Source organism: Meles meles, chromosome 4 (genome assembly GCF_922984935.1).
Source record: "Meles meles chromosome 4, mMelMel3.1 paternal haplotype, whole genome shotgun sequence".
Lineage (NCBI taxonomy): Eukaryota > Metazoa > Chordata > Mammalia > Carnivora > Mustelidae > Meles > Meles meles.
This window is the reverse complement of record NC_060069.1, coordinates 36463201-36479473: the sequence shown is the minus strand read 5'-3', so window position 1 is coordinate 36479473 and position 16273 is coordinate 36463201. Positions and strand designations below refer to the sequence as shown.

The 16273-nt window shown below is 43.0% G+C and overlaps 1 protein-coding gene across 2 annotated transcripts in view; it reads left to right on the top strand.

Moving 5' to 3' along the window:
* Positions 1-465: 465 nt before the first annotated feature.
* The window catches only part of UBP1 (upstream binding protein 1), a 56918-nt gene continuing 41110 nt past the window's right edge, over positions 466-16273 (top strand). Inside the window, exon 1 of one of the 2 annotated variants that reach the window (XM_046001456.1) lies at positions 466-1029. In XM_046001456.1, coding sequence (XP_045857412.1) covers positions 917-1029 — 113 coding nt within the window. In that variant the 5' untranslated portion in view covers positions 466-916. The remainder of the gene's footprint in view (positions 1030-16273) is intronic. The other variant, XM_046001457.1, reaches the window with a different exon arrangement.

The following is a 16273-nucleotide window of genomic DNA, read 5'->3' as shown; positions in this document are numbered from 1 at the left end:
TCTCGGCAGCCAATTCCATCCTCGAGACCGCCCAAGAGGAAGAACGTTTTGATTGGTTGTTTAGTACAGGGGCTCAGAGACTCACGGGAGCCTCGACCCGGCACTTGCCATTATTGTCCCGTTCGCCTGTCAATCAGTCCGCCTTTCTGAATGGGCGGAAACTGGCCGCCCTGCGGGCACCACCTCTTCCTGGGCTGGAGTGCGGGGAGGCGACGGGCCGCAGCGGCTGCGAATCGGCCGCATGGGCGGGGCTGCGCTGCTCCGCCTGAACAGTTTCTCGGTCCCGAAGCGCCGGGAGTTCCTCGAAGCGCCCGGCTGTGCGGGGCGGGCCTGAGCAAGGATCGAAAGCGGGGGTGGGGGCGGGGCCGGGGCGGGGCCGGGAGGAGGCGGAAGCGGCGTGAGCGCTCAGGCCGCATAGGAGCCAGCGTCCGGGCCGGCGGAGCGGCGGCGGCGGGGTTGGCCGGGGTGGCGGGACGCTAGTACCTGGGTGGGTGGGCCGAGGGCCGGGGTCGAGACCGGGGATCGGGTGACGGGCGGGCTGAGCTCCCGCCCCCGCGCGGCGCCGGGGAGGATGCGGCCGGGGGCTCCGGGGCGGGGCGGGCGGCGGCGGCTGCAGCGCTAGCGGCGCAGGGGGTGGGCGGCGGCGGCGGCGGCATGAGGCGCGGGGCCGGCGCCCGCGGGAGGGAGGCGCTGCCGGCGGCCCGGCCGCTCCCGCTGCAGCTGCTCGCCGGGCTCGCCGTGCCCTGCTTGCGGGGCCCCGGACGCTGTCGTCCCGGCCGCCGCCCGGGCCGCCTGTGGTGACCATCCGCCGCGCCGCCCGAGGCTTCACCCGCGCCCTCCCTCAGGGCGCGCCCGCGGAGCTCCGGCCCCAACGCCTGCTCGCGGAGGCCGCGCCGGGCGGCGGCGAGGCCGGAAGATGGCCTGGGTGCTCAAGATGGACGAGGTGATCGAGTCCGGGCTGGTGCACGACTTCGACGCCAGCCTCTCGGGCATCGGGCAGGAGCTGGGCGCCGGCGCCTACAGCATGAGGTACCGGGCGCCCCGGACCTGGCGGGCGGAAGCTGGGGTCTCCTTGGGGAAGGCCTGCACGACCCCGGGCCTCTGCCAGGCGCTACTCCGGCCGCGGGGTCCGGGCCCTGCCGCGTGGCGGTCGGGTCCAGGGAGCCCCGCGGGCGTCTGCCCACCCGGGTGGCGGGCGTGGGAGGGCGGCCCTGCAAGACGCCGCGGGAACTGCTTCTGAAGCTGCTTTTTTGCTGTAAAAGTGGCCGGCTGTTAGGATGGCTTGGGTTGGTGGGGGAAGGGGCTTCCTTTTCCTTGGAAGTGATTTACAAGTCCCTTGGAGCTTGAGTAGTGTACGAAATGGTAGAACTTGTATTGGGAAAATACTCCAAGGTTTTGGTTATCAGTTTCTAGTCTATTCTACATTGTAGTCTTTTCTGGTTGCAAATTTTAATCACTTGCTGTTACAATAGTAATTATATCATAAGTGAAAGGAGACTCAGAGGGGAAAAAAACCCTTAACTTAATGATGGTTTTTGATTGTTTCAAAGTGAAATTTTTCATTTTGGTGACCACCCTCTCAGGCTGGTTTGTTTTTTGTTTTTGTTTGTGTTTGGTTTTTTTGGAAGAAGGCTTTAAGATGCAGTGATTGGACAACAAACAATAGTTTGTTTAGTCTGTGCTGCCTGTACCAGCAGCCATTCATTTTGTTTAATGTTGAAGGTTGAAACAGATCAGAGCTTAGTTTCTGGCCTTTATCCTGAAGAATGCTGTGTTGGGTTTTTTTGGTTTTGTTTTTAACTTAGGTCCATTTGCTGGCTCTTTATTTTTATTTTTAGCAGCTATGTTGAAATACAGTTTATGCAGTATAAGTTTACCTGATTAAAGTGTACAATTCTATGGTTTGGCAGCTTTTTGTTAAGGCGAATTGAGATTTTCTGAATGTGTTCTTTTACTAAAGTAATGCCTGATGTCTTTGAAGTGCTGTCCAGTCTTCTAGTAGCTTTCGTACATCTCACTGCAGCTCTCCGGGAGGACAGAGCATAAATGTCCAGGAGACTTGGGGGTCAGAGCAGGCCTGGAATGGTGGTGGGGGGTGCACCTCGGCTTTTATATCTTAAAGGGCAAACTCTGGGTAATAAAGAACTCTCAGAAAGGAGGAAATGTTTCTTAGAGTGTGGAAGTGTGTGGAGGAAAGCCTTTGGTCACCAGACTCTGACCCTGATTGGGTATGTGCTCCTCTTCCTGAACTTGGCACTTGCTGTCTGCAGTTGTGCAACTTGAGGGCTCTGGATGAGGTGGCTTATTTTCTAGAACAGCTGTCTCAGTTGAAGAAATTGATCTATTGAAAGTCATAGGGTCATTCCACACAGTACTAAAGACAGTGATTTCCTAGTTAAAACACGGACCTCAGGTGCCATCCTGGAGACCAGTTAAGGCACATGAATAGAATTTAGTGTTTTCAGCTGAAAAGTTGCTTCTCAGGTCTCGGTTATGGCTAAATGAAAGTTTGTGGCCAAGAATTTTGCTTGGATAATAGATAGGGTTATCTTGAGCTTTTACTTTTTTCCTAGAGTTTTATTTGTCTTAGTGACCCAGCCAGCTAAAGAACTTTTGTGTATGTTTTATTCTGTGAAAAGGAAAGAAAATCATGATTTTAACCTTTCCCTGACCTTGTTCTTAAAATAATGTCTGACATCTTTATGATTATGGGTCTTAAACAACACTTGCCATGGGGAAACTTTCCATTAAATGTTTTTAGTTATTGCTTACATGGTGTGTCATTTAATCTAAAATTTCAGGTATTTTTGAAGGCAATTACCAGTTTTTAAGGAGCCTACTTAGGTTGGTTGGTTTGTTTTCGTATTTAATTGGATCCTCAAAACTGAGCAGCTGATGAGAGTTCTTGCTTGCCTCTTGCAAATTCAAGGCCCTTTATTTGAAATTCAAACTTGGGCAGTTCCAAAATGGACTTCATACAGATTCAGTCTGAAGTAGGCTTTACGCTGTTGGAGGCCTTCTTTGATTGCACTTCCCAGCTTGGACCAGGAGTCCTAAGAAGGGTGGATCTTAGGAGTGCCTGGTATCTCTCTTCTGCATAGGCAGGCAGTCTCTTTTCATATGGCATCAAATGGGAAGTAAGGCTATTGATGCTTATCTTTCTCTTTGATTTCTTTTTTCTAAAGTTCAAGAATTAAACTCAAGGTGCTGAATTTGAAATTATTGGAAAATGACTTCTTAATGAAATGAAAGGCTGCCTACAAAGTAAATTTTTTAAAATTCCAAAGTGAAGTATGCTTACTATATTTGCTCTTTGGGTGGTTTAAACCATGGTTTTTATTTTTATTTTTTAAAGATTTTATGTACCTGTCTGGCAGCACAAGCAGGGGAGCAGCAGAAGGAGGGGGAGAAGCAGGCTCTCCGCTGAGCATGGAGCTCGATCCTAGGACCTGGAGATCATGATCTCAGCCAAAGGCAGACACTTAACTGATTGAGCCTCTCGGGCCCTGTAAACCACGCATCTCTAAAGACTTTTTAAGAAATGGTTTCCTTGATTTGGGGGAAGAAAGATGGTTTCTCTCAGTAGTCTGACTTAACTTAAAAATCTGTTTGCATTAGGGCACCTGGCTGTCTCCTTAGAACACTGGCTCTTGATCTCAGGGTCGTGAGTTCAAGCCCCAGGTTAGGGATGGGACTTACTTTAAAAAGAACAACAACAACAACAAAACAAAACTATTTGCATTAAACTGCAGGCTGATAGTATTGGGCTATGCTGTGACAAATTTTTGATACTGTCTTTGCTTCTTCCCCTCTTTTTCTTCTTGGCTCTGTTTCATTTTCTCTCTGTCACCACCCTTCTCCCTCCCTTTTGTGTGTACTGGTGTACCACATTTATATGTGAAGTATGAGCTACTGAAGATTCTATTTGGAATGAGGCAGGTCAGAAATGTTTTTTAGAATCTTAGTTATAATATCAAGATTCTAGAGATGGATGAAGAACCTTAGAAACTTCTAAACCAATCCTTTTATTTTAAGTGAGTAATTTGAAGCCCAGTGATCTTACAGTGTTGGGATCCAGGTGACCTGCTTGTGGTACTACCATTCCAAATGAAGGCTAAGCTTCCCCTCGCCGAAGGAAGGCTGAACCTTGAAATCTGGGTCATTCATGTTTTCTGAAGTAAGGGACAGATAACTAAATGACCTTTAGGAAGTAGTTCATTAAGACTTTCTTAGGAGGGTCTTTTGGGCCACCTGGTAATTTTCTTCCCATCTTCCTGTTTACATGAAATTTAAAATCTGTAACAACTTAATATTTAGGAGTTTGGAAGTACTGTGATCTCTTTAGATTACACATAAAATATTAAATTATTACCTTACAGAAGACATTGGCCATGTAGACTGGGGAGACCTCAGGTCGTGTGAGGCTCCTGACCCCGCTTGTCTAAAAGATGTCACTGGAGGTTCTTGATCTCATCAGGAGAAAGACTTGAAGGACAGACACAACACAGCAGTACAAGCAGGAAAGTTTATTAAAGCAAAAGTATGCTCTCAAAATGTGAATGCTGGTGGGCTCCAGGGAGTGTGGCATCCGTTAGGGTTTGTATTTCTATCCACGCCCAGCGTGGAGCCCAACACAGGACTTGCACTCACAACCCTAAGATCAAGACCTGAGCTGAGATCAAGAGTTGGACAGTGAACCAACTGAGCCACCCAGGTGCGCCTGGGTTTCTAACTTAACAGTTGCTAACAAGAGGGTGGAATATTCATCACTTGAGGAAGGAATTTCTTGGAAGCATAGCCTTTTCTTCCTTATTTAGTCAGGGGTTTCCTGTCATGATACCTGTGTTGGGGAGATTTTAGGTATGGTAATGTAGTGTAATAATAAAGGAATAATGTGAACCTTGGCCTACTTTGTCAGCCATCTTGGACCTGTCTGGTTTGATCCAGTTTCTTGTGGTTTTGTTTTGGAATACTGCCAGGACAGGCCTCTGACTTCCTCATAGTTGGCAATGACTTCCTGTATGCTGGCTTGCAGACATCCTATTAGAACCTAACTAACTGCCTACTCTAAAACCATTATAGTTGTTTCCTGGGAAATGATAGGTTCACTTTTTCATTTTTGAGGAAATTTCTGTCACATAACCAGGTCTGAATAATCACAGTTTGTTAGTTGTTGTTTTTTTTTTTTTTTTGAAGGTTGTTGTTGTTGTTGTTTTAAATTTATTTGACAGAGATCACAAGTAGGCAGAGAGGCAGCAGAGAGAGAGGGAGAAGCAGGCTCCCTGCTGAGCAGAGAGCCCGATGCGATGTGGGGCTCAATCCCAGGACCCTGGGATCACGATCCGAGCCAAAAGCAGAGGTTTTAACCCACTGAGCCACCCAGGCGCCCAGTTTGTTAGTTTTTCTCTCAAGTTAAAGTGATATTCTGTGAGAGAAACTGCTCAGCCTCCAGATCAAAGATTATTGAGGTGGCATAAAAGCTTTCCTTGAGATAACCATTGCACTTCGGTGTGCAGCAGAAATATATTATACCTACCCAAGAACCAATATATACTAAAATTAATCATTTTTATGCAGTGACTACCACTGCCTTGGTTTGGGTCGTTTTGTGCCACTGCCTCAATTGATGTTAAGGCCCCAGCAGGTTTAATCACCATTGGTTGAGTGCAAATGTCATCAACGTGAAAAGGGCAAATATTGTTTTAGTATTGTTCTGAAAATAGGTTTGACCTCCCGAGTCCCCTGAAGGAGTCTGTTTCCTTAGGATACCACAAATCACACTTTTGAGAATCTCTGGTTTAATGTCTTCATATCGTTTAGATACTTAAAATGTTTCTTCTAAAGTAAGGTAAACCCATTATTAAAACTCAGAGAAGTTAAGTAGCCTGCCACGGTGTCACTCCACAAATGGTGGAGCTAGGATTTGAAGCTCCAGAGCTGGGGTATGGCTTCTTTCCATTGCACCGTTTGCCTGCCTCCCAATTAATAGAGAGGTCCTTCATAGAACATGATCTTTCTAGATAGGAGAAAAATCAGCCAAGAAGACTATATATATATAATTTTTGTCTTGTTGTAGCTTGCCTTTTTTTTCCCCCTTCAGGACCTTGCCAAACTTAATAGTTCTCCCCCCACCTTTTTAAAGATTTTATTTATTTATTTGGCAGAGAGCACAAGCAGGGCAAGTGGGAGAGGGAGAAGGGCTCAGCAGGGAGCCAGATGCAGGGCTTGATCCCAGGACCCTGAGATCATGACCCAAGCTGAAGGCAGGCATTTTAACTGACTGAGCCACCCAGGCTCCCATGGACTTAATAGTTGTAATAATTTGTAGGATCTCAGACTTTCTAGTTAGTATCTTTAAATAATGGTAGATTTGTTTCCTCCTATATGATCTTTACATTCCATTTTCTTGCCTTGGTGTATTGGTTAGGGCTTCACTGTAGTGTTATTTAGAACCACTAAAACTTGAGTTTTTAGTCTTACTGATTTTAGGGAATGTTCCCAAAGTTTCATAAACAGGTTATCTTTGTTCCTAAATGAGATTGGTCCTCAGTTTTCTTGCACTCCTGGTATTTTTTTTTTTTTTAAACATCAAGGCTGTATCAGTTTCATGTGAGTTGGATAGCTTGCTCTTTTTATGTGCTAGAAGTTTTATTTATGTATTTATATATGTATGTATGTATGTATGTAGGCAGGGTCTATACCTAACATGGGGCTTGAAGTCACAACCCTGCAATCAAGAGTTTTGTGTTCTGTGGACTGAAGCAGCCAGGTGTCCCTAAACAGTTTTTTGTGAGCTGAGACTTAACTATTTAAGATTTTGTGAAGTTCACCTGGAATACAGCCTGGATTTGGTGATTTTAACTTTCTTGCACAAGTAGATATTTGACAGTACCTGTAATTTATTTGACATAGGAATACTCAGAATTTGTGTATCTTGGCCAGTTGTGGTAATTTTAAATTTCATCAAAAATTGTCTGCTGAATTTTCAGATTTTCTTTAAAAGATCTCCACAGTATTTGTGATGATGCCTTTTCTTTTACTTCATGTACTACTTGTGTCTTTTCCTTCTTTTGTGACCTATTTCAGAGGTTTGTATCTTCAGTGCTTCTCAAAAAGCCAAATTTTGGCTTTACTTTTCTTTTCTGTTGGATTTTCTATTTTACTTTTGTGGTTGTTTTCTTCCTTGTTTTTTGCTTGCTCTTGTTATTTTCCAACTTTGTTGGTTGGATGCTTTTTTATTCTTTGGTTTTGGTGGTTGTTTCTAATAGATGCATTTAAGGCTATATATTCAAGTAAGTATCTCACAGGATTCGAAGGCAATGTCCTTTTTTCATTCAGTTCTATTGTTTTCTTTTTTATTTTCTTTCTTGTAGTTCTTCATATATCCTGGACCCTAGCCATTGATCATGCATATATGTCATGAATACCTCACCTCTGTGACTTGCCTTTCTGTTCTCTTTTTGGTGGCTTTTGAACGTTCTTGATTTTGATATGGTCAATTGACTAATCTCTTCACTTATAGTCTTTCCTTACTGTGAGGGTGTAAGATATTCTTACAGTCCTTTCTAAAGATTTATTACTTTATTTTTTAATTTTTTAAGCTTTTATTTTTTATTTATTTGACAGAGATCATAAGTAGGCAGAGAGGCAGGCAGAGAGAGGAAGGGAAGCAGGCTCCCCGCTGAGCAGAGAGCCCAATGTGGGGCTTGATCCCAGGAACCTGGGATCGTGACCTGAGCTGAAGGTAGAGGCTTTAACCCACTGAGCCTCCCAGGCGCCCCGATTTATTACTTTATATATCATACCTAAGTTTACAGTCTGTCTGGAGTAATTTTTTTTTCTTTTGTTTTTGGTAAGGTATGAAGTAGGAGACCAATTGCATTTTTCCCTGTTTGAAAAGACTTTTTACTTGCACCTCTTCACAATGACATTCTATTCTAAATCATCTGTCCAGAAGTGTGGAGTTCTGTTTCCAGGTTCTGTATTCTGTCCTTGTGTTCCTGGGGAATACTCAACTACATCATGCATTGTCATTATACTCTTGGATTTGATTTGTTAATTCTTAATTTGGGTCTTTGGCCTCTGTATTTATGGCTGAAATGAGCTTTTCATTTTCATTTTTAGTTCTGTTTGTAGCTAGTTTTGACTTCAAAGTTACATTAGACTCATAAAATGAGTTAGAGTGTATTCTCTTTCTGCTCTGTTTGAAGACTCTCTGCAAGAACTGTCTTTGAAAGTTTGACAGAACTTGCCTATAAAATCATTCTAGGGCAGGAATTTTCTTTGGGGGAAAATTTTTAGCCACAATATCAATCTCTGTAGGATTATTTTAAAAAGATTTTTGTGTCTTGAAAGTTTTTGTAAGCTTTTATTTTTGTAAGTAATCTCTACACCCAACACAGGGCTTGAATATACAACCCCAAGATCAAGAGTCACATTCTTGGGCACCTGGGTGGCTCAGTGGATTAAGCCTATGCCTTCAGCTCAGGTCATGATCTCAGGGTCCTGGGATCAAGCCCCGCATCGGGCGCTCTGCTCAACAGAGAGCCTCCTTCCCCCTCTCTCTCTGCCTGCCTCTCTGCCAACTTGTGATCTGTCAAATAAATAAATAAAAATCTTAAAAAAAAAAAAAGTCACATCTTCCATTGACTGAGCCAGCCATGGTGCCCCTGTGTCTTAAAGTTTTGATAAATTATCTTTCTAGGAAATTGTTCATCTTATCCATAGTTTCAAATGTATTGGCATAAAGTTGGTAGTGATATTCTCATCTTTTCAGGGTTGTTTTTTTTTACTTTAAGATTATATTTATTTGAGAGAGAGGAACATGAGTAGGGGGTGGAGGGAGAGGGAGAAGTAGACTCATTGCTGAGCAAGAGAGCCCCATGTGGGGTTTGATCTTAGGACTCTGAGATCATGACCTGAGCTGAAAGTAGATGCTTAACCAACTGAACCACCCACACACCCCTCATTTTTAGTTCTTATTAGTGATAGCTCCTTTTTAATTCATACTTATTTGTGCTTTCTCTTTGAGTTGTCTCTCCTAGACAGATACATATAAATTTAAATTTTTTAGGGCATATTGGACCAGACCCCAGACCTTTTGTGCCCTTCATATTTGTTTATTAAGACTACAAGAAACTCCAGAGTTTCAGGACACTGCTTTTCTCCTGCATTTTGGTCAACACTGTGGCGCTGCACCCCCCTCAGTTCTTCTTTTTTTTTTGGATTTTATTTATTTGAGAGAGTGAGTGCACATGTGCATGGATCTGCGAGCACAAGAGGGAGAAGCAGACTACCCTCAGAGGAGGGAGCCGGATACAGGGCTCATACCCACGCTTCTGGGATCATGACTTGAGCCAAAGGCAGACACTCTACTGACTGAGCCACCCAGCCGCCCCGCACCTCCTTAGTTCTTAGCCATCTCCCCTTTCTTGCCGGTTCCTAACATCCTTCCACCTTGCCTTCTGGAACCCTCAATCTGCCATCACATGGATTGAATTGTGTCCCCCCAAGAGAGACGTACATTTCTGTTGGTTTGAGCCACCCAGTTTTGGGTACATTGTTATGGTAGCCTGAGGAGACTGACACAGGCAATTTTGTCTCATAATGGTATCTTCATCTTCCTGTTCCTTTGGAAAGCTGGCTGTCCTCCCAGTCTATATTTTTCCTCTGAAGCCCTAGGAAGTGGTGGTGCTTTATTTCCATAGACCTCCTGCTGCCCCAGAACATGAAGGAAGTACTTCTCACTGTTACTTTTAAGCTGTGCTCCCTTTCTCCTTCCTTGTAAGACCCCCGGCTTTGAATTTCATGTTACCAAATTTCAACCAGTCACTCAGTTATTGCAGTCATCTTTTTTTTTTTTTTTTTTCAGTGTTCCAAAATTCATTGTTTATGCACCACACTCAGTGCTCCATGCAATACAGAGTGCCCTCCTTGATACCTACTACCAGGCTCACCCAACCCCCGAGCCCCCCTCCCCTCCAAAATCCTCAGTTTGTTTCTCAGAGTCCATATTGCAGTTATCTTAGTGATTTCTGGGTCAGTCCTCATTTTTAAAATTTTAGGTCCTGGTTCACTGTCATTATCTGACTCTACTAAATTCTTGGTGATTTCAGAAGATAGCCAAATGGACCTTCCAGTAGCCTAACATTTCTGTTCCCTGTATCTCTTTTACAGTGATATATCTTCAGCTTCTCAGTCCTATGATCATATGTTAGACATTGATATTTCCAATCATGTAACCCATGTATAATATCAAATTCAGAGTTCAGTGTTAACTACTACCTTTCTACCCTTTCAGCTCACTCCCTCAGTACCTTCCTCTTGCTGTCATTTGGCCCACCTGCGACCTTGATTCGACTCTATTCACCCTTTTTCTTTTCTTTTCTTTTTTTTTTTTTGTGATTTATTTATTTTAAGAGCGCCTGGGTGGCTTAGCCATTAAACATCTGCCTTCTGCTCAGTTCACGATACCAGGGTCCTGAGATTGAGCCCCACATTGGGCTCCCTCTGGTGGGAAACCTGCTTCTCCCTCTCCCACTCCCTTTGCTTGTATTCCTCTCTTGCTGTTTCTCTCTGTCAAATAAATAAATAAAATCTTAGGAAAAAAAAAAGATATGTTTACTTTAGAGAGAGCTCATGAGCCAGGGACGGGCAGAGGGAGAGGAAGAGAAGCAGACTCCCCACTGAGTGGGGCTCCAACTCACAATCCTGAGATCATGACCTGAGTCAAAAGCTGAACTGACTGAGCCACCCCAGGTGCTTGACATCCTCTTGAACACCTTTTTTTTTCCTTCAGCCAGTCTTAATTTTCATAGACAGTCATTGTATTTCGTTGCATATACTTTTGTTTCTCTTGCCCTCTCTTGCTTTATTTCCTTCCCATCTTTATTTTAGCAGAACTGTAAACCTGATTAAATGTGATTTTTCACTTCCTTTAAGTCACCTAAGCAGTTGAATGTGGTCAAAAAGTACTGAGTGGTCTCGCTTGAAGTTCACAGCCTTAGTGTTCCAGTGCATCCTTTTGCCACTGTGTTTTTCCCATAGTGGCCTTGTCCACTGCTCCCCATCCCAGCACTCGGCTCCAGGACTCCTTGGACCCTCCAACTGCATCCTTCCCATTCCCGCTTTCCACTGATTGAATCCTTTACTTGGTACTTCCTTCTAATCTTAGATGTTTTTCTTGATGTACTTAGGTGTGGTTTTCTTTTATTCGTCCTGCTTTGGTTATTTGGGCTTCTCAAATCTGTGAATTGGTATATTTCATTAGTTCTGGAACTTGCTCAGCCTTTATCTCAAATACTTCCTCCACAATATTTTTCCCTCTTCTGGAACTTCAGTTCAATGTAAAATCTCACTATGTCCTTTCTTTCTCTTTTGCATTTTCCCTCATTTCATCTTTGCTGTCTTCTGAATAACTTATTTTTGCCTATATTCCAGTTTACTTATTTACTCTACTCTACTTTTCTGTCTGAACTACTTCTAAAGCTAAGTTCTTAATTTTAGCAATTTTGTTTTCGAGTTCTAGAAGTTCTATTTGGGGAATGCCTTGGTGGCTCTATCAATTAAGCATCTGCCTTTGGCTCAGGTCATGATCCTGGGGTCCTGGGATTGAGCCCCGTATCCGGCTCCCTGCGCAGCAGAGAGCCTGCTTCTCCTCCTCCTGCTGTTCCCCTTGCTTGTGCTCATTCTCTGTCTCTCTGTCAAATAAATAAATGGAATCTTTAAAAGAAAAAAATTAAAAGTGGAACTAGAGCGTATCATGCTTAGTGAAATAAGTCAATCGGAGAAAGACAGCTATCATATGATCTCCCTGATATGAGGACATGGAGAAGCAACATGGGGGGATAGGGGGATAGGAGAAGAATAAATGAAACAAGATGGGATTGGGAGGGAGACAAACCATAAATGACTCTTAATCTCACAAAACAAACTGGGGGTTGCTGGGGGGAGGTGGGATTGGGAGAGGGGGAGGGGGCTATGGACATTGGGGAGGGTTAAGTGCTATCGTGAGTGCTGTGAAGTGTGTAAACCTGGCGATTCACAGACCTATACCCCTGGGGATAAAAATACATTATATGTTTATAAAAAAAAAAAAATTTGGAAGGGGAGGCGAACCATAAGAGACTATGGACTCTGAAAAACAACCTGAGGGTTTTGAAGGGTCAGGGGTGGGAGGTTGGGGGAACAGATGGTGGGTAATGGGGAGGGCACATTTTGCATGGAGCACTGGGTGTTGTGCAAAAAGAATGAATACTGTTACGCTGAAAAAATAAATAAAATGGAAAAAAAATTAAAAGTTATTTGTTCCTTTTCAGTTTTGCCTTCCCTTAAAATTTCCTCTTCCTTGCAATCTTTTTGGGCTTGTCTTTTATTTCTTTAAACAGAATAAACATAATTTTATAGTATGAGTCCATTAATTCTAGCATCTGAATTCTTTAGGGGTATCAGTCTGTGTCCAGTTAGGAAAATAGAAACCATTTAGATGTTTAAAGCAGAGAAAGATGTAGTGAAGTATTAGTTTGCAAAGGTGCTAGAAGGGTTGGGCACGTTGGGGGAGGACTTGTTACCTGGTTGCTCCTGGGCTAGCTGCTGAAGGCATGACTGCCCGGAAACTTCCTGTAGCATAGTCTGTGCGGTTTCCTGCCTCTCTGTCTTTTCCCACTACCTTTTAATTTCCCACCAGTGCCTCCCTTGTACAACTTAGCAAGACTCCAGTTGGCAAGAAGTCTTGTATATGTAGTTTCAGACCTCGAACCCTCTGCAACAGAGGCGGAAGAGAGCTAAATACCAACAGACAGATCTGGAACTGGGTGTAGGCCATCTGTTGTTTTTGCTATTGGTTCTTGCTCCCAGAGTCTTGTTTGTCTTTGTGTGCCTGGTTATTTTTGGGTACTGGCATTTCAGAATTACTTGTAATAATTTGAAGCCTTGAGAAGCTTTTCATTTGGTTGTCAGATCCCTGGGAGCTCTACCTGTTGGGGATATGGGATTATAAAAACAACTGAATACTAGAACTTTCTTCAGGTTCACCCTAGTAGAAATGATGATCTTAAATTACCTAGGCACTTGGTTTTTTCCTTTTTATTAATAATTCCTTTTATTAATAGTAATAATTATTAGTGTTGCAGTTGGTTCATTGGTTCAGGAGGTATTGGAGACCCTTCTTTGTGCTAAATGCTGGGGTGAGTCAGTGCAGTGAAACAAATTTGGGGGAGATGGTTATGTATTTATGGGTGATACAGACTTAAGTCCTTTGTACTGTGGGAAGGTGATGAGCTTTTTGTGGGTAGATGGAGCAGGACAGGGAAAGTTGGGAACATGGATTCGAGGACTGCAGCTGTCTGGCTGTCACTCTGAAGGTGACATTTAAAGGGAGTGCACTAGAGGGACATTAGTAGAAGAGTAGAGCCAAACCCAAAGCCAGTGACAGGGTGGGAAAAAGGCAGGGTAGAAGGCTGGTGTGGGGGGCAGGGGAAGTGAGGGCAAGTAAAGGAGGGAAGAACAAAGTGAGTGGGGCCTTGAAGGGACCCCTAGTTGAAAGACTGTAGCTGAGGGAGAGAGTTCAAAGGAATGAAATGATCTGGCTTATGTTTGATGAGGACCACTGACCGCTGTGTTGACAGGAATGCATTTTCTAATGAAGTTAAAAATTAATTGGAATTTCAAAAGAAAATGATCTCTCTTTTTTTTTTTTTAAGATTTTATTTTCAAGTAATCTCTACACCCCACCCAACTTGGGGCTCAAACTTACAAACTAGAGATCAAGAGTTGCATGCCCTACTGACTGAGCCATCCAGGCCCCTCTTTTTCTTGTCCTTTCAATACTTACATATGTAGGACATAATGTATATATTTTTTCATCTACGGTAGAACCATTTTGACTGTTATAGTTGTTTTTCATGGAGAGAGTTGTTCTCAAGTCTTAAAGTACCACTTTTAAGTCACCTGAAAAGTTTCTATATCTGCCACAAGGTTTTATATCTGTGCCACTTATATGACCCCTAGGTTGTGCTGAGAAGAGCCATAGAGGGGGATTGGCGACCATCGCTGACTGTGTGTTTCTTAGTTATACTTGTATGCTTAGAAGCATTTTGACAGTTTCCTGGGGATAAAGAGAAGGACTGGTGGATAATAAGTCTCTGAATAATCAGTCTGGTGCTTTAATAGAGTATATGCAGGGAGGAGGGAATGCAATGCAGGTTTTTTCTCCCATCTCATTTATTTCAACGTTTTGTTTTAAATTGAATTTAATTAAAATGCACTATCCAAATATCTTAGTTAATGGCCTGTAGAGATAAAAAAGGAAAGTAAGCAATTCAGACAAACCCTTGCTATTGGTGTTGATGTAGTAGTTATTCATTTGGTTATATTTTTTAAAATATTTATTTATTTTAAAGCAAGTGGGAAAGCATAGGGCAGGGGGAGGGGCAGAGAGAAAGAGAATCTGGAGCAGACTCCTTGCTCAGTAGGGCTCAATCTCACAACCCTGAGATCATGATCTGAGCCGAAATCAAGAGTCCATACGTTAACCAACTGAGCCATCCAAGCACCCCTCATTTGGATATTTTATTTTACTTTTTGTTGAGGAATGAACATGGAAACATTTTCAAGATACAGAGATACAAGTCAGTGATTTATCTCAAAAACAAATACCTGTAATTCACACATTAATGATGGGAATGTAAAAATGGTGCAGCTGCTTTGGAAAGCCGTTTGGCAGAGTAGTCATATAATCTAGCAGTTCTACTCCTGGGTTTATATCCAGGGGAATTAAACATATGTCTACATGAAAAACAAGCAGCTGTTCATAGCAGCATTATTCATAATAGCTAAAAAATGGAAACAACCCAGATGTCCCAGAACGGATAAACACAGTGTGGTCTGTCCATACATAAGGGAATATCATTCGCCCCCCAAAAAGGAATGATGAAGTACTGATATATGCTACGACAGGGGTGGACCTTGAAAACATATTAAGTAAAAGAACATCATATGATTCTATTTGTATTAAATATTTAGAATAGGCACATGCATAGAGACAAAATAGATCACTGCCAAGACCAGGGGTAGGATAGGGGGATAGGGTTGGGGAATGACTGCTAATGGGTGTGAGATATTATTTTGAGGTGATGAAAATGTTCTGGAATTAGATAGCTGTGGTAACTGCACAACTCTATTAATTTACCAGAACCCATCAAATTACACACTTTTAAAAGGGTGAATTTTTATGGAATGTAAGTTATATTCGCAGCTGTTTTTACAGCAAAACAAAATAAACACATCCATGTGTGTTTGGGTTAACAGAATATAGACAGTGTCCCAGAAGCTCCCCCCCACCCTCCTCCCTTCCAATCAATGCCACAAATTATTCTTGGGGGGAAAAATAGCAGCTGTTTCTACTGCTGCTGTTCCCTCGCAGAAGAAGCCATTGTTTTAGACTAAGCATGAAGCTTTATGTTCTCAGTGTTTGCCAGGCCTTGCAGGGTACTTTTTGTAAAGTACCATTTTAATCAAATGCTTCTTTGTGGTTTTATAGCACCAGTGTGACCTACCTTGCAAAACAGGTAGCCATGCACTCTTGACTTGCTGCCTTTTTAAGACTCTTTTTTTAGATTTATTTATTTCAGAGACAGAGAGAGCAAGCAGGAGGGGGGGGAAGGTCAGAGGAAGAAGCAGACTCCCTGTCCAGTAGGGGCTCAATCCCAGGACCCTGGCATCATGACCTGAGCCAAAGGCAGACGCCTAACCAACTGAGCCACCCAGGGGCCCTACTTGCTCTTGTTTTAATAGAAATAATATGGAGTTTAAAGTTTTTGAAGAATTTTTTGAAGTAGCATGTATATTATTAGATCTCTTGATCAGTAGCATGGACTTTATTAACTATTAAATACTTTTTTATTTTATCTGCCTTATCATAGCTGCTCCCTCCTTCTCCCCACACCCACACTAGAGATATAGGTTATTAATACTGTCTTTTGGGGATCCAGATTAACATTGTGTGACATTTTGGAGTTTAAATTTTTTTTTTTAAGCTTTATTTATTTATTTGACAGAGAGAGATCACAAGTAGGCAAGAGAGAGAGCGGGAAGCAGGATCCCTGCCGATCAAGAGAGCCTGATGCACAGCTTGATCCCAGGACCCTGAGATCATGACCTGAGCTGAAGGCAGAGGCTTAACCCACTGAGCCAGCCAGGCACCCCTTAAATGTTATTTTTATTTTTTTTTAATAAAGGTTTTATATATTTTTTAAGTAATTGCTACACCCACCAT